Source organism: Hydra vulgaris, chromosome 02 (assembly GCF_038396675.1).
Source record: "Hydra vulgaris chromosome 02, alternate assembly HydraT2T_AEP".
Classification (NCBI taxonomy): Eukaryota; Metazoa; Cnidaria; class Hydrozoa; order Anthoathecata; family Hydridae; genus Hydra; species Hydra vulgaris.
This window is the reverse complement of record NC_088921.1, coordinates 67,996,444-68,022,456: the sequence shown is the minus strand read 5'-3', so window position 1 is coordinate 68,022,456 and position 26,013 is coordinate 67,996,444. Positions and strand designations below refer to the sequence as shown.

The following is a 26,013-nucleotide window of genomic DNA, read 5'->3' as shown; positions in this document are numbered from 1 at the left end:
AATAATTTTGTAGAGAAATAATCGTTGTGACAAAAATTAAAATAAATTTTTTTATGGTATGGTAATTGAACCTGTCCATTTCGAAAAAGACACAAGCCCATTTATTAAAACTTTTCAAAATCAACAAAAAAATGATTTTTATTAAAAAAATGTCTACACTGCTAAAGGAATTAAACGTAGGAGTAGATAAATAAAGAACCTATATCATAAGTCATACAGAAATTTTTATTTTAAATCTTTAAACCGACTGTTAAAAGTTTTGCATTTGTGTCCTTTTCGAAATGACAGGTTCAATTCATGATCATAACCTGTTCCGATACCGTATTTTTATGATAAACGTGGACGAACGAGGATGTGCATAGGTATAAATGCTAATGCGATATTAATGCTACGGCAACAATTTTAGCGAACTTCTAGATGAATAAGCAAATTTCATAAGATTTTTTTTATAGTAAATATATGCAAAAAAGACTAGGTACAAAATAAAAAAAGATTAAAAAATTTGAATAAGATTGTAATTTTTTTTTTAAATTAAGTACTAGTTTTTAAAATAACATTTCATACAAAAATCAGTGCTGAGAAAATATGAATGTCTCGACAAAATCTTATGTCAGCAATTGAAGTCATTTGATGTTTAAAATTCATAAAAATGTTCAAGGATGAAGTTTTTGATGTTGTCGAAATTTTATCTGATGTCAGAGTAGAGAAATACGTTTCCGACCAATCTTCACAAACAAAAAAGCTTCAGACCTCTAATGCTTTATGTCAATCATTTGATAGAAAAACACAGGAAGTTCAAACTGATTTTGAACAAGTCCTTCCCCAGTCTACATTAATTCAAATAGATAACTCTAAAAAGTTGGTGGATTTTATAAAAAGTGTTGAGCCACTTATCAGTGAACAACTTATTGCAAATATACGTAGTCATGCTTTTGATGGCTATGTTGCTGATTGGAATGAGAATGAAAAATTAACTGAAGTTGTATGTAAATACTCTTTAAAATATAATGATTTACCCAGTGAGAAACTTGTTACAAGTTTAACATGGAATGCTGTTGGTTCAGTTATAGCTGCTGCATTAGGCTGTGGTGATCATGAATCATGGTGCATCCATCAGTCTTTTGTATGCTTTTGGAATATTGATCGTGATTGTATTAACTTTGGTAGACCTGATAAAATTATTGAAAATGATGTTTGCATTACTTCACTTTCATTTCATCCTAATGAATCAGCTTTGATTATTGGGGGAGATTTCTCAGGAAAAATTTATATTTGGGACCTTAGCCAGCAAGATAATTATCTAGTTTGTTTTTCTGGCAAAGATGAATTTTCTCATCAAGAGCCAATTTCTAGAGTTTTATGGATAAAATCAAAAAGTTCACGAAGTCATAAATTTGTAAGTTCAGGATTAGATGGTAAAGTATGCGTATGGGAATTTAATCAACTTAAAAAAGAACTAACATTGATTAAATGTTTTTTATTACCATCAAACAGAATGCGTACTTTTAAAAATTCAAAGTCAAATTCTCTTTTGGGTATTACTTGTGTTACTCAATGCCCCAGTGATTTAGGTCATATATTACTTGGAACCGAAAATGGTTCTGTATTTAGATGTTCCATTGAGTTTGAAATAAGTGGTAAAGAGAGAAAGGAGTTTGCTGCAACAACTTCTTTTGAAGGGCATTCTGTAAGTGTTAATTCAATAGATGCTTCACAGTGTGTTGATGATTTGTTCCTGACATGCAGTTCTGATATGACTGTTCGTGTATATTGTTTAAATAAACGAAAACCAATTTTCATAATAGAACCCACATCAAAGTATTTGCTATCAGCACGTTGGTCTTTAAGCAGACCAGCAGTTTTTTATCTTCTTAGTGCTGATGGACATTTTATTATTTATGACTTATTATTGAATTCAGTTTCTGCAGATTCCACTTTACTAATCCAGCAGGAACATCTTCCAGTGTTATCTATGGCATTAAATAATTCCCAGTTGGACATTTTTGCTACTGGTGATTTCAAAGGGAATATTCAAATTTGGTCTTTGCCATCAATTTATGTCAATGAAAAAAGTACTGAAAAACTCTTTTTTAAAGAATTTGAAGAAAATGAATAAAAAAGTTAGCATTATAACATATATGAATATCTATAATTGTTGAACAATAGCATAACATTGTAATATAATTATTATATAATATTAGTTATTATAGTAATATATTTAATATTTTGTAAAATTGTATAAAGTCCTTTAATAATGCAAAGCTAACATTACGAATTTAAAATATATGTTAAATGTTTTTAGTTACCATCTTTTTGATCTATTTTTTAATTATTTATCATATTTCTTATTTAATATAATTCACACCATTTGTGGATAAAGCTAAGAAATTCTTATTTATTGTTATTATGAGATTATAGTTGTAATTATTATGTCTAATAAATTGTTATATCAATCTAATTAAATGAAATTTTTAACTTCTAACCCACTTATCAATCTACTATGATAGTCCTCTGTTAATCCTATTATTGCACTACAATAGCCAACTGTAAGTTACTTCACTTACTCTGAAACCCAAATAGACTTTGAAGAGTAACAAGTTGAGTCTTTTAGTTAGGTAACATACAGTGATGTGAAAGATATTAAAATTTTAAATGCATAAGACAAAAGGTTTGTTTCAAGTTAGTAAATGAATTTTACTGCTCATATCTATACAATTAACTGAGATTACAAACCACACCATTGTTGAAATTGAAATGTCAGGTCTTCCTTGGTTGTATGATTGTGCTTTCTGACTTGAAACAGCTTGGTCGTGTGTCTTTGAAAATAATCCATTTTGTCAAGGCTTGTTAGAACCTTCCTACTTAAGTTCAACTTAGTGGCTTTGCTCATTTTGCACTATATAAAAGAAATTAGAGTTAATTATTTTATTTAACGAAAACCTGTTTAATATAAATACAATTTTAAAAAAAATTAAAAATAATAAGATATGTTAAGTAAGTTATTTTAAAACAAAAGTTTCAATAAGTAAGGTTAACTTACCTTAAAGATGTTTGAAGTGGTTAAAAAGCTCAATTTATTTAATTTATTTCTAATTTCTTTCTTAAAGTAAGAGTATTTAAAATAGTATATAAAAAATTTTTGTTAAATTGAAATTAAAAAACACAACTTAGCACAAAAAAGACAATTTTTGAGCTGTTTCTAATATTTTTTATGCCACTGTAGTTAAATAAATTTATTGTTATTATAAATAGTTATGGATTATATATATAGTAATTATATAAATATTTAATTTTTATAACAATTTAACATTTTTTCTAAACAGTAACAACTCTTTTTGTAAATTTACTTTTTGTAAATTTCTTGTAAATTCTTTTTGTATATATATATATATGTATATATATATATATATATATATATATATATATATATATATATATATATATATATATATATATATTTATTTATTTATTTATTTATAAATGTTGTATATTGGTGGAAATACAACTCTTGTCTGTTTAAGAGTGATCAAGATCTTTTTGAAAAAAATATATCAAATAATATTAAAATATTTTAAATGAGAAAATACAAATTTATAATAGAACTTGAAGTTTCATGCCATTCGGCAATCATCAGCCATATTATTCCAATATTATATATATATACATAGAGAGAGAGATTTTAAATCAACATTTTAAGTAATATTTCATACTTCCACCTCCACTCCTAAGTGTGTTTTGTATAATAAAATAAATCAAGTTTCTAAAATTTTCTTATAAAATTTTTAGGGGTAGCTAATGTAATTTATTAGATTTTATTGTATAAAACTGTGTTTGTTTTCTTGTAAAATAAGATGGAAGTATTTTAAAAATTTATAAATAGTTTTACTTGTTTTGAGACCCACGTTGACGTTCTTTTGAAAAAATTTTTGATGTCTCTTGAGCTACCCTGAAAATAATTTTTTAGGGGGGTTTTTGAAACTTGGTTTTATTTTTTAGAACATTATTATAAAAAACACATTTTGAAGTGGGGAAGGTGGACAAATAATCATAAAAATATTGTTTTAAAATCCACTCAAATATATGTATGTGTATATAAAAAGACTTTTTTCATACATATTTCTTTTTAAAAAATGTTATTTTTTCAAGTTTTCTTTGAATTTTTATATGTTTAACAAAGTCTTACTTGTTCGCACTTCAATACTGCAAAGAAAGTTTTTTATGATGGCAGAATTTCAACAAAGACAAACAGCAGCTGAGCAGAAAGTTAACATCTTAAAAAAACAGCTTGAAATCCTCAAAAAAGTTGCTGGCAAGTTATGATTTTCTGTTTTATTTATTTTAGCTATTATTTAACATAGTTTTGAAGAATTAAGTTTGTTTGAACTAGTTCCTTTGCTTTCTTTAAAAAATAATATTTTATGTTTTTTAGAACAAAAGAAAAGGGAAGTTGAACAAGTAAAATCAATTATTTTGTAATATTTTGGATTTTTGTGTTTATTGTAATATTAGAGAAGTTTTGAAGTATTTTTCACCCTAATTTGGTCTTTAATTTCACTGATTAGAGGAACTGTTACCAAAACATTTTCTAGCTTCTTTAGTCAGAAAGATAGACTGTGTTTCTGCCACAATATAGCTGACATTTTCTCTAATTTACTTTTACTTTTTACTTAACTACTTTGCAGAACCTTCAGTACCTACTTTTTGTTAAACAAGTTCCACCTTACAAGCACTGATAATCTTGCCATCCATAAGTTGATCAAAAGTCTTGCCATCCGTAAGTTGATCAAAAACTTTGCCATCTGTAAGTTGATCAAAAATAGTCAAACAAGTACAGGGGCTATTCTAGGGAAAAAAAAGGTCATCAAGTTTTAATTTATGCGGCACCCACATTGACGCCCAAATACGGTTGACACTGTCTTAAACGGACTAGAATAGTCTCTGAAGTAGTCAAAATTGACAACATTTTTTTGTTTTAATTAATTAAAAGTCTTTTCTTTTTTCTTTTTTTATGGTTTTTTATTATTATTCTTAAGGGTAATTTTTATGATTTATCATTCATTAACATTGTTATATTACGTTTGTTCAGTTATATTATTATTTGTATGTGTGTGTCTGTTAAAATTTTATTTTGTTAAAAAAATTTTTTTTAGGCTGAGGTAATAAACTTGTTAGAGAAGAATGCAAGGCTACAAGAAGAAATTTCAAAATTAAAAACTGATTTAAGGTTTTATGAAGCACAAAATGGAGGTATTATAATTCTTACCTTTTTAAAAAAAAATCAAATTCACTTCCAACAAGGCTGCAAACAACCGCTTTCAAGTTGGGAGTTGCGGTTTCAATGCGGTAGTGGTGTTGTGGTAGAGCGCTTGCTTCATAAGCGAGAGGTTCCAAGTTCGATCCCCACCACGTCCCTGGTAGTACCGCGCTCAACTTGTTTCTCTGCTCAGTGGCCTTTTTGTTAAGGTTCGTGTTTCGGAGTTATAGAGTTGAGAGAGGGTTATAACCACAATTAAGTAGCCTCCTTGTCTGTAGTGGCCTTCTGGGCCTTGGGGAGCTGAATTAATCAAAAAAAAGTTCCTAAAAATCAAAGAATAGACTATTAGAGCAAAAAAAAATGGTTGACAGAAGACTTTAAAAGTTGTAGGTTGTATGAGTCAGGAAAACATAAAGATTAGTGAGAATTTCAAAGGGTTGAAGTGCAGGGATAAAAACTAAACAAATAAAAATTTTTAGAACATGCAGGAACAGATACAGTGAAAGGATACTCAAATGGTTGGATTATATAAATAGTATGATAATAAATAAAAATGGTGATGGTGAAACGAATTATTATGTATCAGTGATGTGAGCATAAATAAATTGGATAGCAATGAACAAAAAGTGTTATAATGGATGATTAGGGTGACAATGAGTTAACTGTGCAATAAGAAATGAATTTCTTAAATAATAATTGTTTTAAATTTTACAGGGTGGTCAGCGATCCTTGAAAACCCAGAAAAGTGCTGGAGAAACTCCCTTTTTAGAAAATGTTCCAATAATTCCTCCAAAATTTTATGCAGGAATAAACTGGAAATTCTGGAACTTTTTTCTGAAAAAGTTCAATATTTTATTATCACATTTTTATTTTTTTTTAATTTTGCAGAGATTCATACTGAATTTGATAATTATGTATTTTCTGTAATGCAAAAAAAAATTGGTATAATGTTGTTATCAGTATTATGTTATTATCAGTATTATTCAATAAGTCTATTTTTGTAATATTACAAAAATTTATGCAGGAATAAATTTGGTGTTTTTATTTTTGTTTCAAGTTAAACTGGTTAGTGTTCCATCTGTTGAAAGTGTTACAAAGAAAGAAGCTCTATCTGATTCAAACACTTTACCTATCAAGGATATGCCTGCTCAGAAAGAAAAAACTGCAGAACCAGATTTGACTAAAATGAAACAAGGTAATCAAAAGTGAAACATTGTCTTCCACTTTTACATTTCTTAGTAATGCATAGTAAAAGTTTAAACACAGTACCCAAATAAAGTAAAATTGAAATATGTTACATCAAATAAATATATAGTTTTTTACACCTAATAGTTAAATTTTTTTTTAGATTAATTTGTATATAAAAAATATTTCTTCTTTTTTCTTTATCTATACAAGACTATATCAAAGCTATGTTTTTTCACAATCTGTGCCTTGCATCTATAAAAAATAAAAGTATTTCAAGCAGTTACTTTATTTAATAAATATGCTTCAATAAGTCTATAAAATCAAAAATCTGCTTCAATCAGTCTATAAAATCAAAAATCTGCTTCAATAAGTCTATAAAATTAAAAATATGCTTTAATAAGTCAAATAACTATCAAAATTACTTATAGTTTTACCTACTGATGACAACAAACCAATTGATGCTTCCCGAATATTAATGAAGATTGGTAAAATAATTGATGTGAAGAAACATCCCGATGCAGATTCTTTATATGTTGAACAAGGTATTTATGTTAAATATGTACTGATATTTTTATGCGATATATTATAAAATGGAGTGAAGTCTATATAAACCTAAAGAGATGAGGAAAAATGACTGAAATTAATAGTTTTTAAGTATTAGGTGTTTTATAAATTTATTATAAATGTATTTTAACTAAGTTGTTATGCAGTTAACACTAGGAAGTGACTGTCAAATATCAACCCCAGTCGTTACGCAGTTAACACCAATAAAAAAAAAGATTTATTGTTAAAAACAATAAAATATACAGTAATAAAAGATAAAGATTAACTTTTTATCATGTTTATTCTATAAGTGGATCTTGGTGAGAGCAATCCTCGTACAATTGTTAGTGGTTTGGTTAAGCATGTTCCGATTGAACACATGCAGGTATGTTAATTAATAATTTTTTCATACAGTTCACTTCATATGGCTGTTTAATTAATAATTGTTTCATTTTATTTTGTCACAATTATTGAATGTTTTATCAATATTTAATAAAATAAATATAGGAAAATTTGAAAATGTAGAAACTCAGAATTCATTTCCTCAGTCAGAAACCTAAAAAACTATATAAAAGTAAATATATTAGATTTAATAGCATAAAAAATAAAGTTATTAAAAGACACTAGAAAGAAAAAAATGCATTTTTACCAATTATTTTAACAAATATGTGTGTGCCTATATGTATATATTATATGAGTGTAATGCAAAGTGTATAATATACTTATGTACCACTGAAATAAAGCAAAAAGTAAAGGAGTTTAAATCTTTTTTTTTTTAAATAGAGTTTTTTCTAAAATTACAATTTTAATTTAAATTGGCGTATGCAAAAATGTTGTAATAAATATAGCGCAATAAAAATATTGTAATAAATATAGTGCGATAAATATTGTGTAATAAAGATAATTTGATACCTTTGATGATTGATGACATAAATGATCAGAATGGTTTAAGAAAAATGCTGTAAAATAAATATTTTTTAATAAAGCTTTTAAAATACTTTTCAAGCAAGTTTTTTGAATTACTTTTATGACTAATTAAAAAATTTAGTTAAAATGGTTAAAAGTATGAAATGTTTAGTTAAATCATTAAGTATTATTTTTGAAATATTCACAATATTTTTAGCCTTGATACCTAGTTAGCTTCTTCACTTGGTTAGTGTGCAATTTCTTGATTGTTTGGCAATGCATACTTTTTCTTCTGTGATAGGATTGCATTTAAATTTCTAGGTTATCCAAATTGTTTAAAAGTTTTTTTAATTGTGCCATTTAAATCTATTGTTTAGTGCTGAATATATCCTACAGTATTAGAATTTTACCATTTAAATTCATTGCTTCGTACTTAATATATTATATAGTATTAGGATATTACTGTTTAAATCTATTGTTTGAATATGAACGCACTGACTATATCCTATAAGGAGAATATGATTGAACTTTAAGCTTATAATTAAACATAATGTAAAAAAAAAAAAATTCTGAGACTCAAACATGACCATAGATAATGTTAAAGTCATACAAACAAAAATTATGTCAATAGAAAATAAAAGCAAAGTTTTGGTAGTGGAACTCAAGAGAATTACAGTTTTTAGGTTCTGATGTTTATATCAGCAACCAGTTACAGACTTTCTATGTTAATATTTGCAGTGCCAAGCAATTTATTTTTATTTCAACCTTATACTACAGGTTAGTCAAAAAGTTTTAAAAGCAGAAATGAAAAAAGATGAACATTTTTTAAAATAAAGTTAGTTTTTTTGTTTGATAAAATCTACCTCAACTTTGCCTCAAATACCTCAAGCATTTAAAATACAGCTAAAAAACTTTGCCTCTAAATCTACTGAAATTCCCGAATCTATTGAAATTCGAGTTATTCAGTGAGGATACTAGGTGTAGCTCTACTCGAAGTAACATCTGCCAAGAAGTAACCTCTACCTAGTAGTAACAGCTAAGCGTTTAAGTCCACAACTTTTGGCTTTCTCAATATCTAACTCAATTAGTAAAGTTTCCTACTCACTTTCCAGACAATCTGAATTATTTACCTTCTCTACTCGACTTATGTCTTGTTTCTGATCCTAGTCAGTGCTCAGTTTCTCTGTATATACTCTTAGGTGCTTCTAATCAAAATTTGATCTTTCTAAAACTATTATCTCATTCTTCTTTATCATCAGAATCCCTCTATCATCTTACCTCTTTAAACTACCTTAAAACTACCTTAAATCTTATCTCTTTAAACTACCTTAAAACTGGGACTCCTTCCGTGATTTTCTTTGTGATGGCCCTTGGGTAGAAATCTTTTGTCTTCCTGCTGACAAATGTGTTTCCTACATAACTTCTTGGATTCAGGCTGGCATGGAAGCTTTTATTCCCTCTCAACGATTCCAAGTCAAGCCTCACTCTTCTCCTTGTTATCCTCTCATTGTGCTGCTGCAGTTTCCAATTGAAACCATTACTTTCAAATCTATTGGTAAAACTATTCTTCAGAAAACAGTCTATTTACTATTGCTAGAAACCATTGTAAAAAGGTTTTGCTAACTCTAGAGCCTGCTATTCTCAGGTCATGAAATCTCATATTTTATCATAAAAATTAGGCTCTCGTAACTTCAGGAGAATTTTTAACAGTATCTATAATAAGGGCAAATCTGTTATTCCACCTCTCTTGTATGGTTCAGATTTTGTCACCTCACCTAAAGACAACGCTGAATTGTTTGCTAAAAACTTTTCATCAATATCATTTTTTGATTCCACTAGTCGTGTTTTACCTGATATAGCCGAAAAGCAGATTAGTCCATTGCCTGATATTTAGATCACTTCAGCTTCTGTAAAGTAGTTTTGTGCTTAAACTCTTCTACAGCTTGTGGTCCAGACAACATACCTGTTATAGTCTTGCAGAAGTGTTCTGTGGAGCTGTTGTCTACACTTTTAAAACTAATTAACAAGTGCTTATCAGAGACTTGCTTTCCATCCTGCTGGAAAGCAGCATCTGTTATCCCTATTTTCAAAAATCCTGGAGAGCGATCTGACTCGTTCAACTACCATCCCATTACTCTTCTTTCTATCATAAACAAGGTTTTTGAGTCTTTAATTAACAAACACTTAATCTCTCATCTAGAATCTGTTAACTTACTTTCTAATCATCAATATGGATTTTGATCTTGTTTGTCTATTTGATGCACAATAAAACCAATAGTTTCACCAATAGGTTTTATTGTACATTAGATAGATGTTAAAGTTAGGCATGCTGGTCTTCTCTATAAGCTTTCTTCTTACGGTGTATCATATAACATCTTTAAGATTATTAAATCCTCTCTTATCAATTGTAGTATAAAAGTTGTCCTTGATGGACAACACTCTACCTCATATCCTGTAATTTTAGGGATTCTTCAAGGTTCTATCCTTGGCCCTATACTACTTTTTAATTTACATTAATGATCTTCCAGAATTTCTCACATCCAAGGGGGTATTGTTTGCTGATGATACTACCATTTATTCTTGTTTTGATAAGAAGCCAACACTCTTATTGCTTGGTGGGGGCATTTGAGCTTGAGAAGGTTCTCACTTCTACTACAGCATTAGGCTCTCAGTGGGTGGTAACTTTAACTCAGATAAAACTCACTTTTTTTCAATTAATTGTAATTGCAATAATCTAGTTCTTTCTATATTTATGAATGGTAATTTACTCGATGAGGCATTTAACCTTTGTCTTAGGATTAACTCTTACTTATGATTTTTCTTGGAAATATATATCAAATCAATTGCAAAATCAGCATTTGCATCTCTTTATCATGCTCGCCACTTTCTTACTCAGGATGCTATTCTTTATCTTTACAAATCTCGAATCCGTCCTTGTATGGAAGACTGTTACCATATCTGGGGCAGACCTTCCAATGATATAAAGCTATATAAAGGCTTGCGATTGCGCATCTTTATATAACCATGGGAGTAGTTTACAGGTTTAACGATTTGAACACAGCTTTTTACATATTAAAAACATGCTGAATAAAAATGATTTTTTAGTTATATGTTAAAGTAAATAACATAAAAACTTTTATCTTCACATATGCTTTTATATTAGCAAAACGTTTTTAGTAAATAAAGTATAAAGTAATGATAATTAGTATTTTTGTTTTGACTTTCAATAAAAGTTGTATATAATTTTTTTTATGTTGTATAACTATGTTAAAAAAATTATATAAGTATGCATTTATTTTATAATAAACAATATTTTAAAAAAATAATAAACTTATTTGGATTTTATAAACAACTTTTTTTAGACAACGATTTATTAATGAATGTTATATAAGAATCTTTAAAGTTAATACACTTAAAAAGATAAAAAATTTTGTTGAAAAAATATGAATTAATGAATATTAATTCTTTATCTTAAAATAAATTTCCATCAATTTTATTTTTAAAGTAGTTGACTCTGAACAAACAATTATTTATTTAAAAAAAATTTTTTAAGAATTTTTAAAGTTTATATGCTCAAACAGATAATAAAAAATTTGTTGCAATTAAAGCTTTTAAATTACAAAGTAAAAAAGTAACTTTTAATTCACTCAGATTATGGTGATAATTATTAATTAATTTTAGTAAATAATATGATTAGTCATCAGTTTGAATTCTGATTATTGCAGATTGCTGATTCAGCGGTCTAGCTACCACATAATTTTTTCTAACTTTACAAAGGTGGCGTATTTCAGGCAAGAGAAAAAAGAAATTTAATGTTTCCATTGAAATCAAACTGATTTATTTCTTTCGTTAATATTACTACAAAAATAATTTTTTGGAATCTTTTTTTGTTTATCTCATTTACTAAAGAAATCATTTTAAAGATTTAAAGATTTTTCTTTTAATGTATGTAACACTTTCTACGAATAAATGCTTATGTTTAAATGTTTAAAAAATGTATGTTTAATCAAAGCATGAAATGGTTTAAAAAAGAATTAAGTTATCTTTTTTAAAATGCTAAAAATTAAATAAGATTTAAATTTTATGAAATAATAATAATAATAAACATAAAAATTAAATTTTTTTAAAATATTTACTATCCTGTATTTGTATGGAAACTTATATTTTTAAATATTATTTAAAAACTATTAAAATGAATAACTATAATTTAAAGTTTTTACTTTATAAGGGTTTCCATAGTAGTATAAATACACTTTTTCTATTTCAAACGTAACTGAAAACTTTATTTAAATAATCTTAGTGTTTTTGTTTTTTAGGTTTTATTTTTGTTGTTTATATGTTTATTTATTGTGTTTTAAATAATTTCTTTTTATTTTCTCTTACGTTTAGTCTAAGCTTAAATAAGCTTTTTAGTACATTTTTTAAATTCAAATTTTCAAAACAGCTGTAATCAAATTTTCAAAATAAAGTATTAATTGCGTGGTCATATAAAGATGTGCAATTGCACGCCTTTCTGACTAAGACTGTAAAATGGGCACTGCTCTTAAGAGCTACCATCTCTTGTGCCATCTACTAAAATTCATTCTCCTGTTACTCATCATTTAATCAAGTTTCATTTTTTTACTGTGACTGTTCCAAAGTGCTTCAGAAATTCTTATTTGTCTAGTTTTTTTCCTCAAACATCAGTTCTTTCAAATTGGCTTCCGTTATCTTGTTTTCCTGATTCATATAATTGGCAATCTTTTAAGTTGTTTGTCAATTGTTATCTTGAAGCTCTGTTCTCTTTTTTCTTATTTTTTTTAATTTTTTTTATCCATCTATTTAACCATAAAATTGAAAAAATTACAAATTTATTTACAATTCTACAAAATTAGGCTTAGTGTCACTCGTATAGTTAAAAACAGTCATTAGAGTGGCACCTTAATAGAATAAACAAATAAAGCAAAAAAAAAGTAATATAGGTAGTGACCAAAATAAAATAAGACAAAATAAAAAGAAGAACAATAATATTTAAAAGCAAGAAAAATAAAACAAAAAGGGATAAAGCGAATAAACTTATTGAGAGATAATGAATGAATAAGATAACACAATGTTTGACGATCAGAAGGATAATAGAAAATAAAAATAAAAACAAAAGGATATTTTTAGACATTATGATGAGACAAAAGTAAGAATTAACTTGAATAATAGCAACAAACATAAAAAGCAACAATAATAAAAATAATAAACAAGTCCACATAAATAATATACCTCAACATAAACAATACACAAATGTACATGTCAATATAAACGATGCCGATGATACAACAGTATAAACAAAACTTAGAAATACACAACAATATAAAAAATACACAAAAACACACAACATTATAAACAATACACAAAAATACATGACGATATGAACTATCCAAACAACATAAATTAATAAAACTTAAAAATTTATTTTTCACCTATTCATCGTTAAAAAAATACTTTCTCCATTTATTATGTCATTGCAAAGTATGATAAGTATTTTTTCCAGTAACTTCCAACTCTAATAGTGATTGCTTGCAGTCTTGTTGAAAGTGAAGATGTCAAAAAAATAAAAGATATTTTTTTAAAACAAGTTGTTGCAAAGAATATTTGTTATAGAAGATATACTTTTAACTCATTGTATTTGGTATTCAAAGTTGAAACTTTTACATCACTATGTTAATAATAATAATTAAGTAAATTACATAAATTATTGTAAAACAATTTACTAAATATGAAAAAAAAAAAATTTACTGAAATAAAAAACATTTTCAGAAAATTGGTTCATGATTTATCCAATTGGTTTAAGAACAAATGTTTTATGGTGACATGAACTTTTAAATCTATGAAAATTGTCTAATCAAAATCAGATTATGGTGATAATACGTAGATATTCTAAGAATTTAAAAGCACTTAAATAAGAATAATAAATAGAAATAGAAAAAATTGTCAAATTTTAAAAAAGTAAGATCTATTATATTAGAGATTTTTCTTATCATACTTGCAATGATAGAAAACATGTCTATCATAATGAGAAATCATTGTTAAACCTATTATACCAAAGAATTAGAAAACATTGAACCTACATTCATTCAAAACAATCATCAGATTCAACTTGTTGTATAATTTTATTTAATTTTAGAAATATTTATTATTAACTATTTTTTTTAGTTTTTTGAAAGGCTACGTATAAAACAAAGTTCTTATCTGTAGTATTTCAAGAAAAAAATTTTTTTTTTTACTTTTAGAATCGAGTTGCAGTATTTGTGTGCAATCTGAAACCAGCAAAGTAAAATTAATAATTTTAATGGGTTGTCTATTAATTATGTCAGTATATTATTGAGGGTGTTGGGCATTATTTTTAAGGGTGTTATAAGTTTTTGACAAATTTTTAACAGATGGAATGATAAAGCCTGTTATACATTTACAATATTGGGTAGAATAAATTTTTTTTACATTTTATCAGGAAAATAATGCAGACATAATTAATGGAGATTTCTTCCATTTTTATTAAAGTAATTTTGTTGTTTTATACTTTTTAGTAGTTATATTATTAATATAGTTGTTTAATTTTACAATTATTTAAATGATAATTAATGTAATTATTACGTATAATTGTGTATGTATAACTTTTTGAAAAACAATGTTTACAAACTTTGCGTATTAAATAAAACAGTTCTTAGAAAGAGTTAATGAAAATGCTGTGTTCAAGTAAACATATTTTAGTATACTCTACAACTCTCTAATTCAAGTTTTATAAGCAAAAATTTGAATTAAAGAGGTTTTTAAATTATAGAAAACTGACTTTTTTCAAATAATAGATTTATCTAATCATAGTAATGAAATAAACTTCTAAAGATTCTAAATGATTCTCAAGACTAATTACAATATGTTTTATGCGTTTTTAAATTCTATGTTTTTTAAAAAAATCTGTAGTTGTAGATTGTCTTTTATGAACTGACAATACTTTTATGAGTTGGCAATACAAACATCAAAATCTACTAATTCTTTGGCTTTGATGTTAAAGTCTGCATCAAGTTTTGCTTTCAAAAACGTTCAAGATTTATTCAAGACCATCTCTTAAGTTTTCAATTGCAGTCTTCTCAACATCAAAGCCACAAAAAGGATTTTTATTATCATTTATTGGCTTTTTCAATTTTTTTTACTGATATTTCTGATTTCGTGAAACAATTTATTAAGGCTTGTTCTGGAATAGAACTTAACTGATATGCTTTCGTTAGCATAAAAGCATGAAGCAGTTAAGATCCGAAATTTAAGTATCTTTTTCCAAAGCAGCAATAGGTTGGCTAAAAAGAGTTTGTATTTGGTTGAAGAAAAATAAACTACACCCAGTCAGTTTTTGTTAGGATGGGCAGTTTAATTATCTATAACACAATTTTTCTTTTCTGAACGCTCAAGTTTTGATTAATTTCTCTGACCCACTCCTCAAATAATTCTGATGACATCCAACTTTTTGGCTGGGCCTGATAATAACAAGAAATATTTTTCACACCTTATAATTACAAACATTGAAAGTCTTTCTTCTTTAACATTACCAGCATCCATTCTAGGCAAGCAAACTTTACTGAGTTTCACTCCTCTTCACTTTATATATATATATATATATATATATATATATATATATATATATATATATATATATATATATATATATATATGTATGTATGTATGTATTTATATGTACATATATATATATTTATATGTATATTTATATATATATATATATATATATATATATATATATTTATATGTATATATATATATATATTTATATGTATATATATATTTGTATATATATATATATATGTATATATATTTATATGTATATATATATATATATTTATATGTATATATATTTGTATATATATATATATATATATATATATATATGTATATATATTTATATGTATATATTTATATGTATATATATATATATATATATATATATATATATATATATATATATATATATATATATATATATATATATATATATATATATTTATATGTATATATATATATATATATATATATATATATATATATTTATATGTATATATATATATATCTTTTATATATAAAAAATATTCTATAAAGTTTGCTTTAAATAACTGTAAAATAATTAAATATTGTCAAGTTGTTAGCCAGAAAAATTGGTTAAAATAAAATAAGAAATTACTTTATTTTAAATTTGTCTAACCCTCCATTTTTTAGGATTCGATTTGATGTTATAACATAAAGTTTTTGTTTCTACTTAATATATTTAAAAAATTGACTTAAATCCTTTTTAAAAAATTGACTTAAATCATTCAGCCTATTCACTTATTCATTTATTTTGCTTGTGGTACACCATAAGTCCATCTATTTATTTTTAGGATTTTTTCAGTTCATTTTTTTTTCTTATAAGTTTAAAATTTTAAATCACCAGGTAAAAACAATTTTAGAATTTGAATATGAAGTTAAAATTTTTGAGTTTTGGTTTTGGTTTAGATTTTTTTTTTTTTTAATATTATTATATTTGACCTACATATGTTAAAAATTTAGAATGCGTGGAATTCTATCAGAGGGAATGATTATGTGTGCATCGACACCTGAAAAAGTTGAAATTATTGAAGTACCTGCTTCTGCAACAATTGGAGACATTGTAACTTGTGAAGGCTATTCTGGTATGTGCTATAAATATTATAATAAAAAAAATTTATATCAGGTTGTTAGCCAGCTTAATGGCACCGCATATACTGCAGAATTTCCAGTGGGTTTAAAATTCTTAAAATTTAATGACCTTTTTATTTATTTATAACACTATGTCGGTATATGTGAATGTGTGTATATATATATATATATATATATATATATATATATATATATATATATATATATATATATATATATATATATATATATACATACAATTATTTCTTGTTTAGAATTAAATTGTTTGGCTAATAAGATTTCCCTTTGATTTCTATTATGTTTTTGATATAAGTTTTTTTTTTAATAAGATTTAATAACAAAATAAAAAATAAAAGCTTGTTACACTTTTTAATGATAGAAAACTCAATCAAGTAAGTTTTTATCATTTTTCATATTTATAACATAAACATTATTTGTTTATTACACCAAGTTGATGTAATGTGGTCAGTAAAGTATAGCTTCTGTATCTAAAGTGATTTACTGCTTAGACACATCTACAGCTTGTGGTCGGTGAAACATACCTATTATAGTCTAGCAGAAGTCTTCTCCAGAGTTGTCATCTACACTTTCAAAATTATTTAACAAGTGCTTATCAGAGTCTTGTTTTCCAGCCTCCTAGAAAGTGGCATCTGTTATTCCTATTTAAAAAATTTCTGGAGACTGATCTGACTCTATCATTTCATTAGTCTTCTTACTATTAAAAGCAAGGTTTTTGAGGTTTTTCATCTAACTATCATTTCATTAGTCTTCTTACTATTAAAAGCAAGGTTTTTGAGGCTTTAACATTTAATCTCTCATCTTTAATCTAATAACTTATTTTCTGATCATCAAATGGATTTTGATCTTCCCATTCTGCTGCTGATTTCTTAATGATAATAACTGATAGGTTATATTTTGCATTAGAAAGATGTGAAGAGGTTAGAGCTATTGCTCTTGACATTTCTAAAGCCTTTAATAAAGTTTGGCATACTGGTCTCTTCTTATATGTATGAGGTAACATCTTTAAGATTATTAAATCCTTCCTTACCAATTGTAGTATAAAAGTTGTCTTCCATGAACAGCAATCTTCTTCATTTCCTGTTACTTTAGAGGTTCCTTAAAGTTCCATCCTTGGCCCCATACTTTTTTTAATTTACATTAACGATCTCCTAGAAATTCATTTGCATTTGAGCTTGAAAAGGATCTCACTTCTACTACAGCATGAGGCTCTCAGTGGCTGGTGAACTTAAACTTAGATTAAAAAAAAAAAACTTTTCTTATTGTTATTGCACCTATCTAGATCTTCCTATATTTATTAACTGTAATGTACTCAATGAGACATCTACTCTTTGTCTTCTAGGATTAAATCTTCCGATCTTTTTTGGAAACCATATATCAAATCGATGGCAAAATAAGCATCTGCTAAGGTTGCATCTCTCTATCATGCTTGCCACTTTTGTTTTCCAAATTCTATTCTTTATCTTTATAAATCTCAAATATGTCCTTGTATGGAATACTGTTGCCATAACTGGAGCAGATCTTCAAATGATGCCTGTTTTCTTTTAGACAAAGTGTAAAAATGCATTGTAAACATAGTTGGACCTGCTCTTGCAGCCAACCTTCAACCGTTGTCACATCGTTGTTATGTTGTTTCCCTTTCTCTTTTCTATAAGTACTATAATGGGTGCATCTCTACTAAAATTCATTATCAGCATCTAGCATCTCTACTAAAATTCATTATCAAGTTACTTCTCATTCAATTAAGTCTCATTCTTTTACTATGACTGTTTCAAAGTGCTCTAAAAATTCTTTTTCGTCTAATTTTTTTACTCAAACATCAGTTCTTTGAAATTTGCTTCCTTTATCTTGTTTTCCTGATTCATATAATATGCAATCTTTTAAGTTGTCTATTAATCGTTATCTTGCTTCTTAAACTTTATCATTGCTCTTCCATTAACTTCCAACTCTAATAGTGGTTGGTTGCAGCCTTGTTGGAATTGAGTATGTTTAAAAAAGCATTGAAATGTGAACTTTTTTTGATAATAAAAACTTATTTTAAAAACCACAATTCTAAATCTTTTTGATGAGTAGACTCATGGTTTTTAATTGTGCTTCCTAAATAATGGCTATACGATTTTTTCTTTTATTTCTTGATGAAGGTTAGCTTTAAAACTCAGTTTAATGTATGAATTAATTAGCAAGACTGAGGAAACTGCATGTTACCTTAGTCTTGAGGCAACATGCCTCACTCACTGTCATTTACCAGCCCCACTTGCTGTCATTTTTCAGAAATTTTTGCACCAAAGTGTAGTTGTGGTTTTAGGTTGTAGTTTTTAGTTGTGGTCTATAGTTGTAGGTGCAGTTTTCACCCAGACAAGACTCAACCCAGCAAACTACAGCCCAACCTCTATAACATCTATACCATAGAAAAAATGGTAAGAGGCAAGAGCATGCAGCATTTTGTGGTTAACAAATTATTTAAGTTGTCATCATGGTTGATCCTACGTGCTGTTCATAATCTTCATCAAGACTTACCTGAACATATTAGTTACACAAGCATCTGTAAAAAGTAGGCTAGCAACACTAAAATCCTGAGCATTATCAAAACTGCTAAACACAAAACTTGTCTGCAACATATCTTTATCAGAGGAGATGCAAAAGTATGGAAAAAGCTTTACACCACCTCTTGAATAAAATGCATCCAGAATCGCACTACCTAAATACCATCCAAAAGCAAGCACTTTGACTACAAATGAAATATATTTAACTTGGCCTCACCTCTCTACACAATAGAGGTTTAAGTAACCACTTTATCAAAAAATGCTAAATCAAGAACAACATCGACTCAGTAAGTTGCCTTATTGTTCCATTTAATACCCTATCAAGCTACTGTCATCCTATTACTTTTATTGTGAAGCAAGCATCAACTGTCTTGATCGTTTTGACTTCTTCAGATCGTTTTGATTTCTTCTTGTTGCTAACCCATGAAACGCACTACCAAACAAGTTTGTCAGTTCTGTCAGTTTTGACTGCTTCAAAGCAAAGTTCTATCAGCTATAACCATTTCTATCATGCTCCATTCCATTTCATGAAGTAAAAACAAAAGATGAATTTGCATATTTCAGTGATTTCCTTAAAGTCGTTCTGTTTACTGAGTACTATATCAAAACATTTCGCAGTGCTGTTGGATTATTTAAAAATATGTTCAATTCTTATTTTAAAAATCAAGTTAAAAAGTAAAAAATTATTTTAATTAAGTTTTAAATTTAATTATCCTAAAGATCAATTTTATGACGTTCGCTTACGTCATTTGACGTATCATTATTTTATGACATACCTAATATTTTTAAGAAAATAGTTTTAAATCCTGAACTAGTTTATTTATATTATTCGTGCTTATTTGGAATTAGTTATTTTGCATAGAGTTTTGTGAGCACATAAAGATTTTTAATATTCGTCCGGCGAGAACCAAGAGGCCTTATATCCATTTTTTGTGTTTCCGAGAAAATCAAGTTTTAAAATTTAATTTGTAAAGAATACTGCCAGAATGTCCGCCTAGTTTTTTAATTATTTTTAAAAGTTGTATCATTCTTGAGAATAGATTTATTGGGCACATACTCCATTGGTTGTTGAATATTTATTGATAATAACAGAAAAAACACAAAATGTGGACCTACAGCCTTTTGGTTCTTGGCTGACGTATTGTCAAACTGCCTGAAGTCAAAGCTTAATTGTCATCTGACAAGTAAATAAAAAATCTTATTTTCACATTTATTGCTTAAAAAATTTTAAAGTTTATTTAAAGCTTTACTTTTAAACATTAAAATCTTGAGTTAACCGAAACAAAAATTGTTTATATGGTTGCTTACCACAAAATATGTTACGGTTTAACCGAAATTTTATTCGGCACATTTTTGATTGCGGCACAGTTTTGATTGCGCTTACTAATTTAAGTAAAACGGGGGAAGTAAATCACCAGTAAGAAAACAAAAAACCCACCTTCAATAACCATTAGAAAAAAATTTAAAAACTCGTGCACATTATAAATAAATAGTTGCAGAATCTACTTTCTTGTAAAGACGGATGAATTATCTAAATATACTGGTATTTAAACCAAGTTGAATCATTTAAAAGTAAATAACTTTTTCAATTCAAAAGTAAAATTTTGTCTTCACTTAAATAAATATTCAACATTCTTTTCTGAAAAAAACGATACCAAAACGTGTACTTATATTTGGAATTTTCATGGGTGGGTTTTCATTTTTTGAAACCCCGCCCCTGACACCCCCACCCCTTCCCTAATATGTTTATTCTTTACATTTGCTTCATAATTATGAATTTATTGTTTATACTAGCATATGTGTCTTCTTGTATCCTCTCGGAAGTTCGGTTTGACACGGTACAAAATGATAATGTTCGTTTTATCCTGTTTGTACGAAACAAAAAGATATCTCGTTTTGTGTCGTATTTTTACAAAACAAGTAAAGCTTGTTTCATTTCGTACCGTATTTTTACGAAACATAAAAATTTTGTTTTGTTTCATATACGAAACAAAATAAACTTGTTTAATTTCGTATCGGTATTTACGGAACATTTCATAATTCCCCCGCCCCAAACAGATATTTCATGATCCCCACGCCCCCGAGCAATACATGAACTTTAACATTTAAGCAGAATAAATGCGCGCTTAATACTTATTACCTTAAGGTTTCTTAAACGAAAGATAAACTAAAAAGTATATTAACTAAGCAATGCAATAGCATCATTTTCATAAGGTTTTGCGCTTCTAAGAAAATTTGCAAATGTTAACACGACGTTATAATAATAATAAAAAAACGATAACAAAGAAGTTGCCAACTGTAGGTAGGTTTTACTGTAATGATTTGTTAACTTAAAGTTCATCTAGACATAAATTATATATTTATATGTATATAACCTCGCATCAAGAGTTTGCAATCTTTGAATGAAATATTTCAAATTCTATTATATAAAGGAGAGAACCTATTAAATACGAGTTATTGCGTTAACTTTCAATATTCCGCAAAAATAATTTATTGTTTAAAATTTTGATTTCTCCTAAAAATATCCTACTTTTTTAATAACTTTCAAAAACATTTTTTGAAAGTTATTTAAAAAGTTTTTATAAAAGTTATTATAAAAACTGGCATTTTATGAAAACACTAATTTTTTTGATTCTAATTCTGTGCTTGCACACAGGTCTGTTATTGTGTGATTTAATGAGAGTTAAAAGGCGTTTTTGTAAACATTCTTTAGCATATATTTGACCAGAAAGTGTGGACTGAGAAATATTAGGTGTTGGTTTTTTACCACAACTGCAAATAGCTTGCCATATCAAAGCTTTTTTAGCGAACTTGTTATGTTTTGTGTATTTAAATTTCTTATCTGCTTTTCTTCTATATTTGGCAATATAATAAACAGCACCGGGAATTTGTTGATGATCGTACTTGATATAAGTTTCATCGTCTTCAATAATGCAGAAATTTTTAGAAATAAAGTTGTCATACAACTTTCTGCCGCGGGTTCTTGCACTTTTTTGTTGAGTATCAGAACGGTTGGGCACTTTTTGTGCTTTGAAAGAATGAAAACCATGTTTGTTTCTAACTTTTGCAACAAAGTTATGAGAAAATCCATATATTTTTGCGCTTTCCCTTAGTGAAAGGCTTGGGTTTTTCTTAAAACTGTTAACCAGTTTTCTAACTAGTTTTATATCTTTAAAACCTTCCTTTCTTCCACCACCAGATTTGCGTTTGATCGATTTTGTTTGAGAAAAACATTGAATAACACGACTAACGGTGTATGGATGTATTTGCAACGATTTTGCTATCGAATTGTAGCTACTATTAGAATTTTGTAAATATTTGTGCATAATTTTTTCTCTTACGTCTTCTTCTTTTGTCATTTTTAAAACTAGTTTCAAGTTAAATCCAAAAACTAACATAATTTTTTGAAACCACAACACGTTGTAAACAAAATGACGTGCTTATTCTGTCACATTTATTTCGTGTACACGCTTTAGTTATTCTCAATTATATAATCATACCTATAAAAGCTACAGTTTTATGGAACTATTATAGCAAGGTTACTGTGTCAGGTGTTAAGTTTGGGGAATGTAAAAAGTGTCTAATCCAAATCAAGTTAACTGATGGATACAGTATTGGTATCAGGTCCTATCTGAAAACATCGTAAAACTCAGAAATTTCTTGTTTGTCTCGTTTTTTACCGTTTCATTTCGGGAAAAATTTAACCTTAGTTTCGTACCGGTTTTTACAAAACAAGAAATTATTGTTTCGATTTGTACCATATTTTGCAAAATTATATAAAAATTGTTTCGTTTCGTACCGGTTTTATCAAAATAGTATTTTTTATCTTTTCGTCTCGTTTTGTCTTGTACTGTTATGAGACCCAGATGCTTAGTTTATAGTGATTATGAAAACTCCTAATTATCCCAAAATTTTAACATTTATGAAAGAAATTGATTTTCATTAAATATTTTGTACTTTTCAATTTTATTTCGAATGTTATGATTTTTTCGCGAAAATCCAGTTAAATATTCTTTTTATTATAAATAATGATCTATTTATTTGATATTTAATAAAATAAAATAAAAATTTTAGGAGATGCTGACGTACAACTAAATCCAAAGAAAAAGGTAAAGTTTTGTTTATTTTAGTTAGGGGCTATCCATATATTACGTGCGCAAAAATCTCCAGATTGTAACCCCTGCTACACCTCGTATATTTTTAACCTCCCCCCCCCCCTCCCCATGCATACGTATATACGTTATCACTTTCTTTTTTTATTGTTCAACCTTTACAACCTTAACAGGCCATGAACGTGAGCGGCGTTCACCTTATTAATGGGCAAGTGAACGTGAACTGCCACCTCAAAATTTTTTGTGTTTGCGTACATACATTTGTTGGACCCTCTTCCTCTCCATATCAGGCATTATCTTTTTCCGGATATTTCCGTAGTTCCGGATATTTTTCTCACCTTTTTTATTTTTTCTCGATATCCAAAAATCCATACGTACAAGTTTAGGTATAAATATTTGTAATATATTTGTTTTTTAAACTTTTTGACTCATCACTCTTACAAAACTAAGAAAAGTTTGAAAAAAAGATTAGAAACAACGCAGCTAAAGGCAAAATTAAGAGGAAAATATATTCCAGATATTTTACCCAAACAATTTTCCGGATATTTAAATTATGGTCTGGATGATCTATGCCATACGCACTTGTACGCAAATTACTCAACTTAGGACACTCCGCCGCCCCCCCCCCCTTCCTCCTCGGTGCGTACGTATGGATGGCCCCTAAATAACAAAGGTACAATAGAATTTCAACTTCTATATGTAGTAAAATGCGTATATATAGGCTGATAAAAAAAAATTTAGCTCAGGCTCGTATTTTTTTTAGTTAACTAATGTGAAAAGGCATTAAAAAAACCATCAGCTTGTTAAATTTTTCTTTAGATTTGGGAACAAGTGCAACCAGATTTCCGAGTAGATGAAAACGGTGTCCCTGGTTACAAAGGTGGACAGTTTACTATAGCTGGAAAGACCGGTCGATTTTCATCTCCTACAATGAAATGTTGTCCTATTAAATAAAATAGTTTTGGAAATATTATTTTTTTTAAAAAATACTTCGTAAAAACTTAATTGAAGGTTTCATATATACTTTTTTTATATACATTTTTTACCTTTTGCATTTTTTTATACATTTTTTACCTTTGGCATTTGCAGAAAACTGAATATAATTTATAGAATATTTTTATAGCTGTGACAAACTAAATTTGGTATGCTATATTATTGCTGCCATAAACTGAAAAAGAATTGAATTAGTTATCCAATATTATCCATAATTAGTTAATATTGTTGGAGTTTTACAATCATATTACTTGAGTTACATAAGTAGTAGCATGTGTTGTAAATGTTGAAGTTACATTATTAGGGATAAGATTATCAATGGAATTTCGACAAACAAAATAGAGAAAACATTTTATACTAGTTATACTAGTGCAAATGTTGGCAAATTTTCGAAAACATTGCATAGGCAAATATTTTAATTTTTCTCGCAAGGAAACTTATATACTGTTTCAATAATGATGATTCTTTGTTTTTATCTGGTAATAAAAGTACTCCTAGATCAAACTGAACTTAAAAAAAAATTTATTACTATAAAAAACTTCAAATCAAATAGTAAAATTTGTTTTAAATTGAAATACAGCAATCCCAGTAAATTTATAATCTCTATTCACTCTTAGAAAATTGTTATTAACAAAAAAATGTATCAAGATACTAGATTTTATATGATTTTACGGCATTTTTTTGTTTTTATTTTTTCTTGACTTTTCTGTTTTACTTATCGATGGCATTATGCGCAGAAGTGTTAAGTGTCACAGATGTGATTTTACTGGGGAGCATTTTAAAAGTTTAGCATTTAAATATTGTTTTATTTATGAATTTAAAAACTCAATTAGTACATTATCATAATCACTGATTCATCATTTATGTTAAAAAAAAAAAAAGCTTGATAGCTTTCTAGCATCTGTATTTGAGAGAGAAATATGACAAAACATACCTACATGTTTGCACTTACCACATTTGGCAGCTTTTTAAATATACTTACCACAAATGTGTCCAAGTTGTGGAAACTCATTTAATTACTATGTTTTTATTAATATTCTGTTTTACTAAAAGGTAGATTAAGACTAAGTATTTATGTACATAAAATAAAAGAACATTTTTATTTAATAAAACAGAATTATTAATTAAATTTATATCAATAAATCGGGGCGTATCTTCATCTAAATCGCAATTCTCTGGGATAACACCTTTCTTTTTTTTTTTTTCTAGCTAATTGGAAGCAGGCGTGGATATGCCTCTTAATATGATTTTATTCCAATTACTTTATTAAGTTGAACGTAGTAATTTAACATAATATTAAACAAGCTGTAATATTGATACCTTAGCATTCCTCTTCTTGTTATCATCAATCTTAAAGAATTGCTCATCCAATAAGTTATATTTGTTTTGGATTATGCAGGGTTTTTCTTTTTGAAAACGCAGCCACTTTATTTGTAACCAATTGATGGTGTTGCCAATTGTATTTTTGGTTGCGTTGTGCATAATGTCTTTTGTAAGCTCCTTAAGGTTATAAAAGTAGTTATAATAAAGTGCTTGCGCACTATAGGGTTTTGGGTTAATACGTGCCGTGGATATCGACAGAGCCCATTCTCTCGTGGTATATATTTTCTTATGCTTCCTTGCCCTCTCTATAGTTGAATAGATTGCATCTGCTTCTAAATAGGAATGGCCGGATTTCATATATTTCATATCTATTATCTTTAGATTATTTACTTTATTCACGCTATATAACATGGCAGCTGACACATGC

The 26,013-nt window shown here is 27.3% G+C and overlaps 2 protein-coding genes across 2 annotated transcripts; both read left to right on the top strand.

Annotated features, from left to right (window-relative positions):
- Window positions 1–388: 388 nt before the first annotated feature.
- Window positions 389–2,483, top strand: LOC101239668 (cytoplasmic dynein 2 intermediate chain 2). The gene has a single exon (XM_065791772.1). It carries the CDS (start codon window positions 650–652, stop codon window positions 2,114–2,116), a length of 1,467 nt encoding a protein of 488 aa, XP_065647844.1. The 5' UTR covers window positions 389–649; the 3' UTR covers window positions 2,117–2,483.
- Window positions 2,484–4,140: 1,657 nt separating this feature from the next.
- On the top strand, window positions 4,141–24,275 carry LOC100206473 (aminoacyl tRNA synthase complex-interacting multifunctional protein 1). The gene is made up of 10 exons (XM_065791771.1): window positions 4,141–4,309; window positions 4,430–4,455; window positions 5,151–5,247; window positions 6,312–6,449; window positions 6,871–6,984; window positions 7,297–7,370; window positions 14,152–14,192; window positions 16,469–16,590; window positions 23,233–23,267; window positions 24,090–24,275. Exons 1-10 carry the CDS (start codon window positions 4,165–4,167, stop codon window positions 24,222–24,224), a joined length of 927 nt encoding a protein of 308 aa, XP_065647843.1. The 5' UTR covers window positions 4,141–4,164; the 3' UTR covers window positions 24,225–24,275.
- Window positions 24,276–26,013: the final 1,738 nt, after the last annotated feature.

Coding starts and splice junctions, on each gene's coding strand:
- LOC100206473 (XM_065791771.1), top strand. CDS start 4,165: ATGTTTAACAAAGTCTTACTTGTTCGCACTTCAATACTGCAAAGAAAG. Junction 6,450..6,870: donor TTTGACTAAAATGAAACAAG/GTAATCAAAAGT, acceptor AATTACTTATAG/TTTTACCTACTGATGACAAC. Junction 23,268..24,089: donor AACTAAATCCAAAGAAAAAG/GTAAAGTTTTGT, acceptor ATTTTTCTTTAG/ATTTGGGAACAAGTGCAACC.
- LOC101239668 (XM_065791772.1), top strand. CDS start 650: ATGTTCAAGGATGAAGTTTTTGATGTTGTCGAAATTTTATCTGATGTC.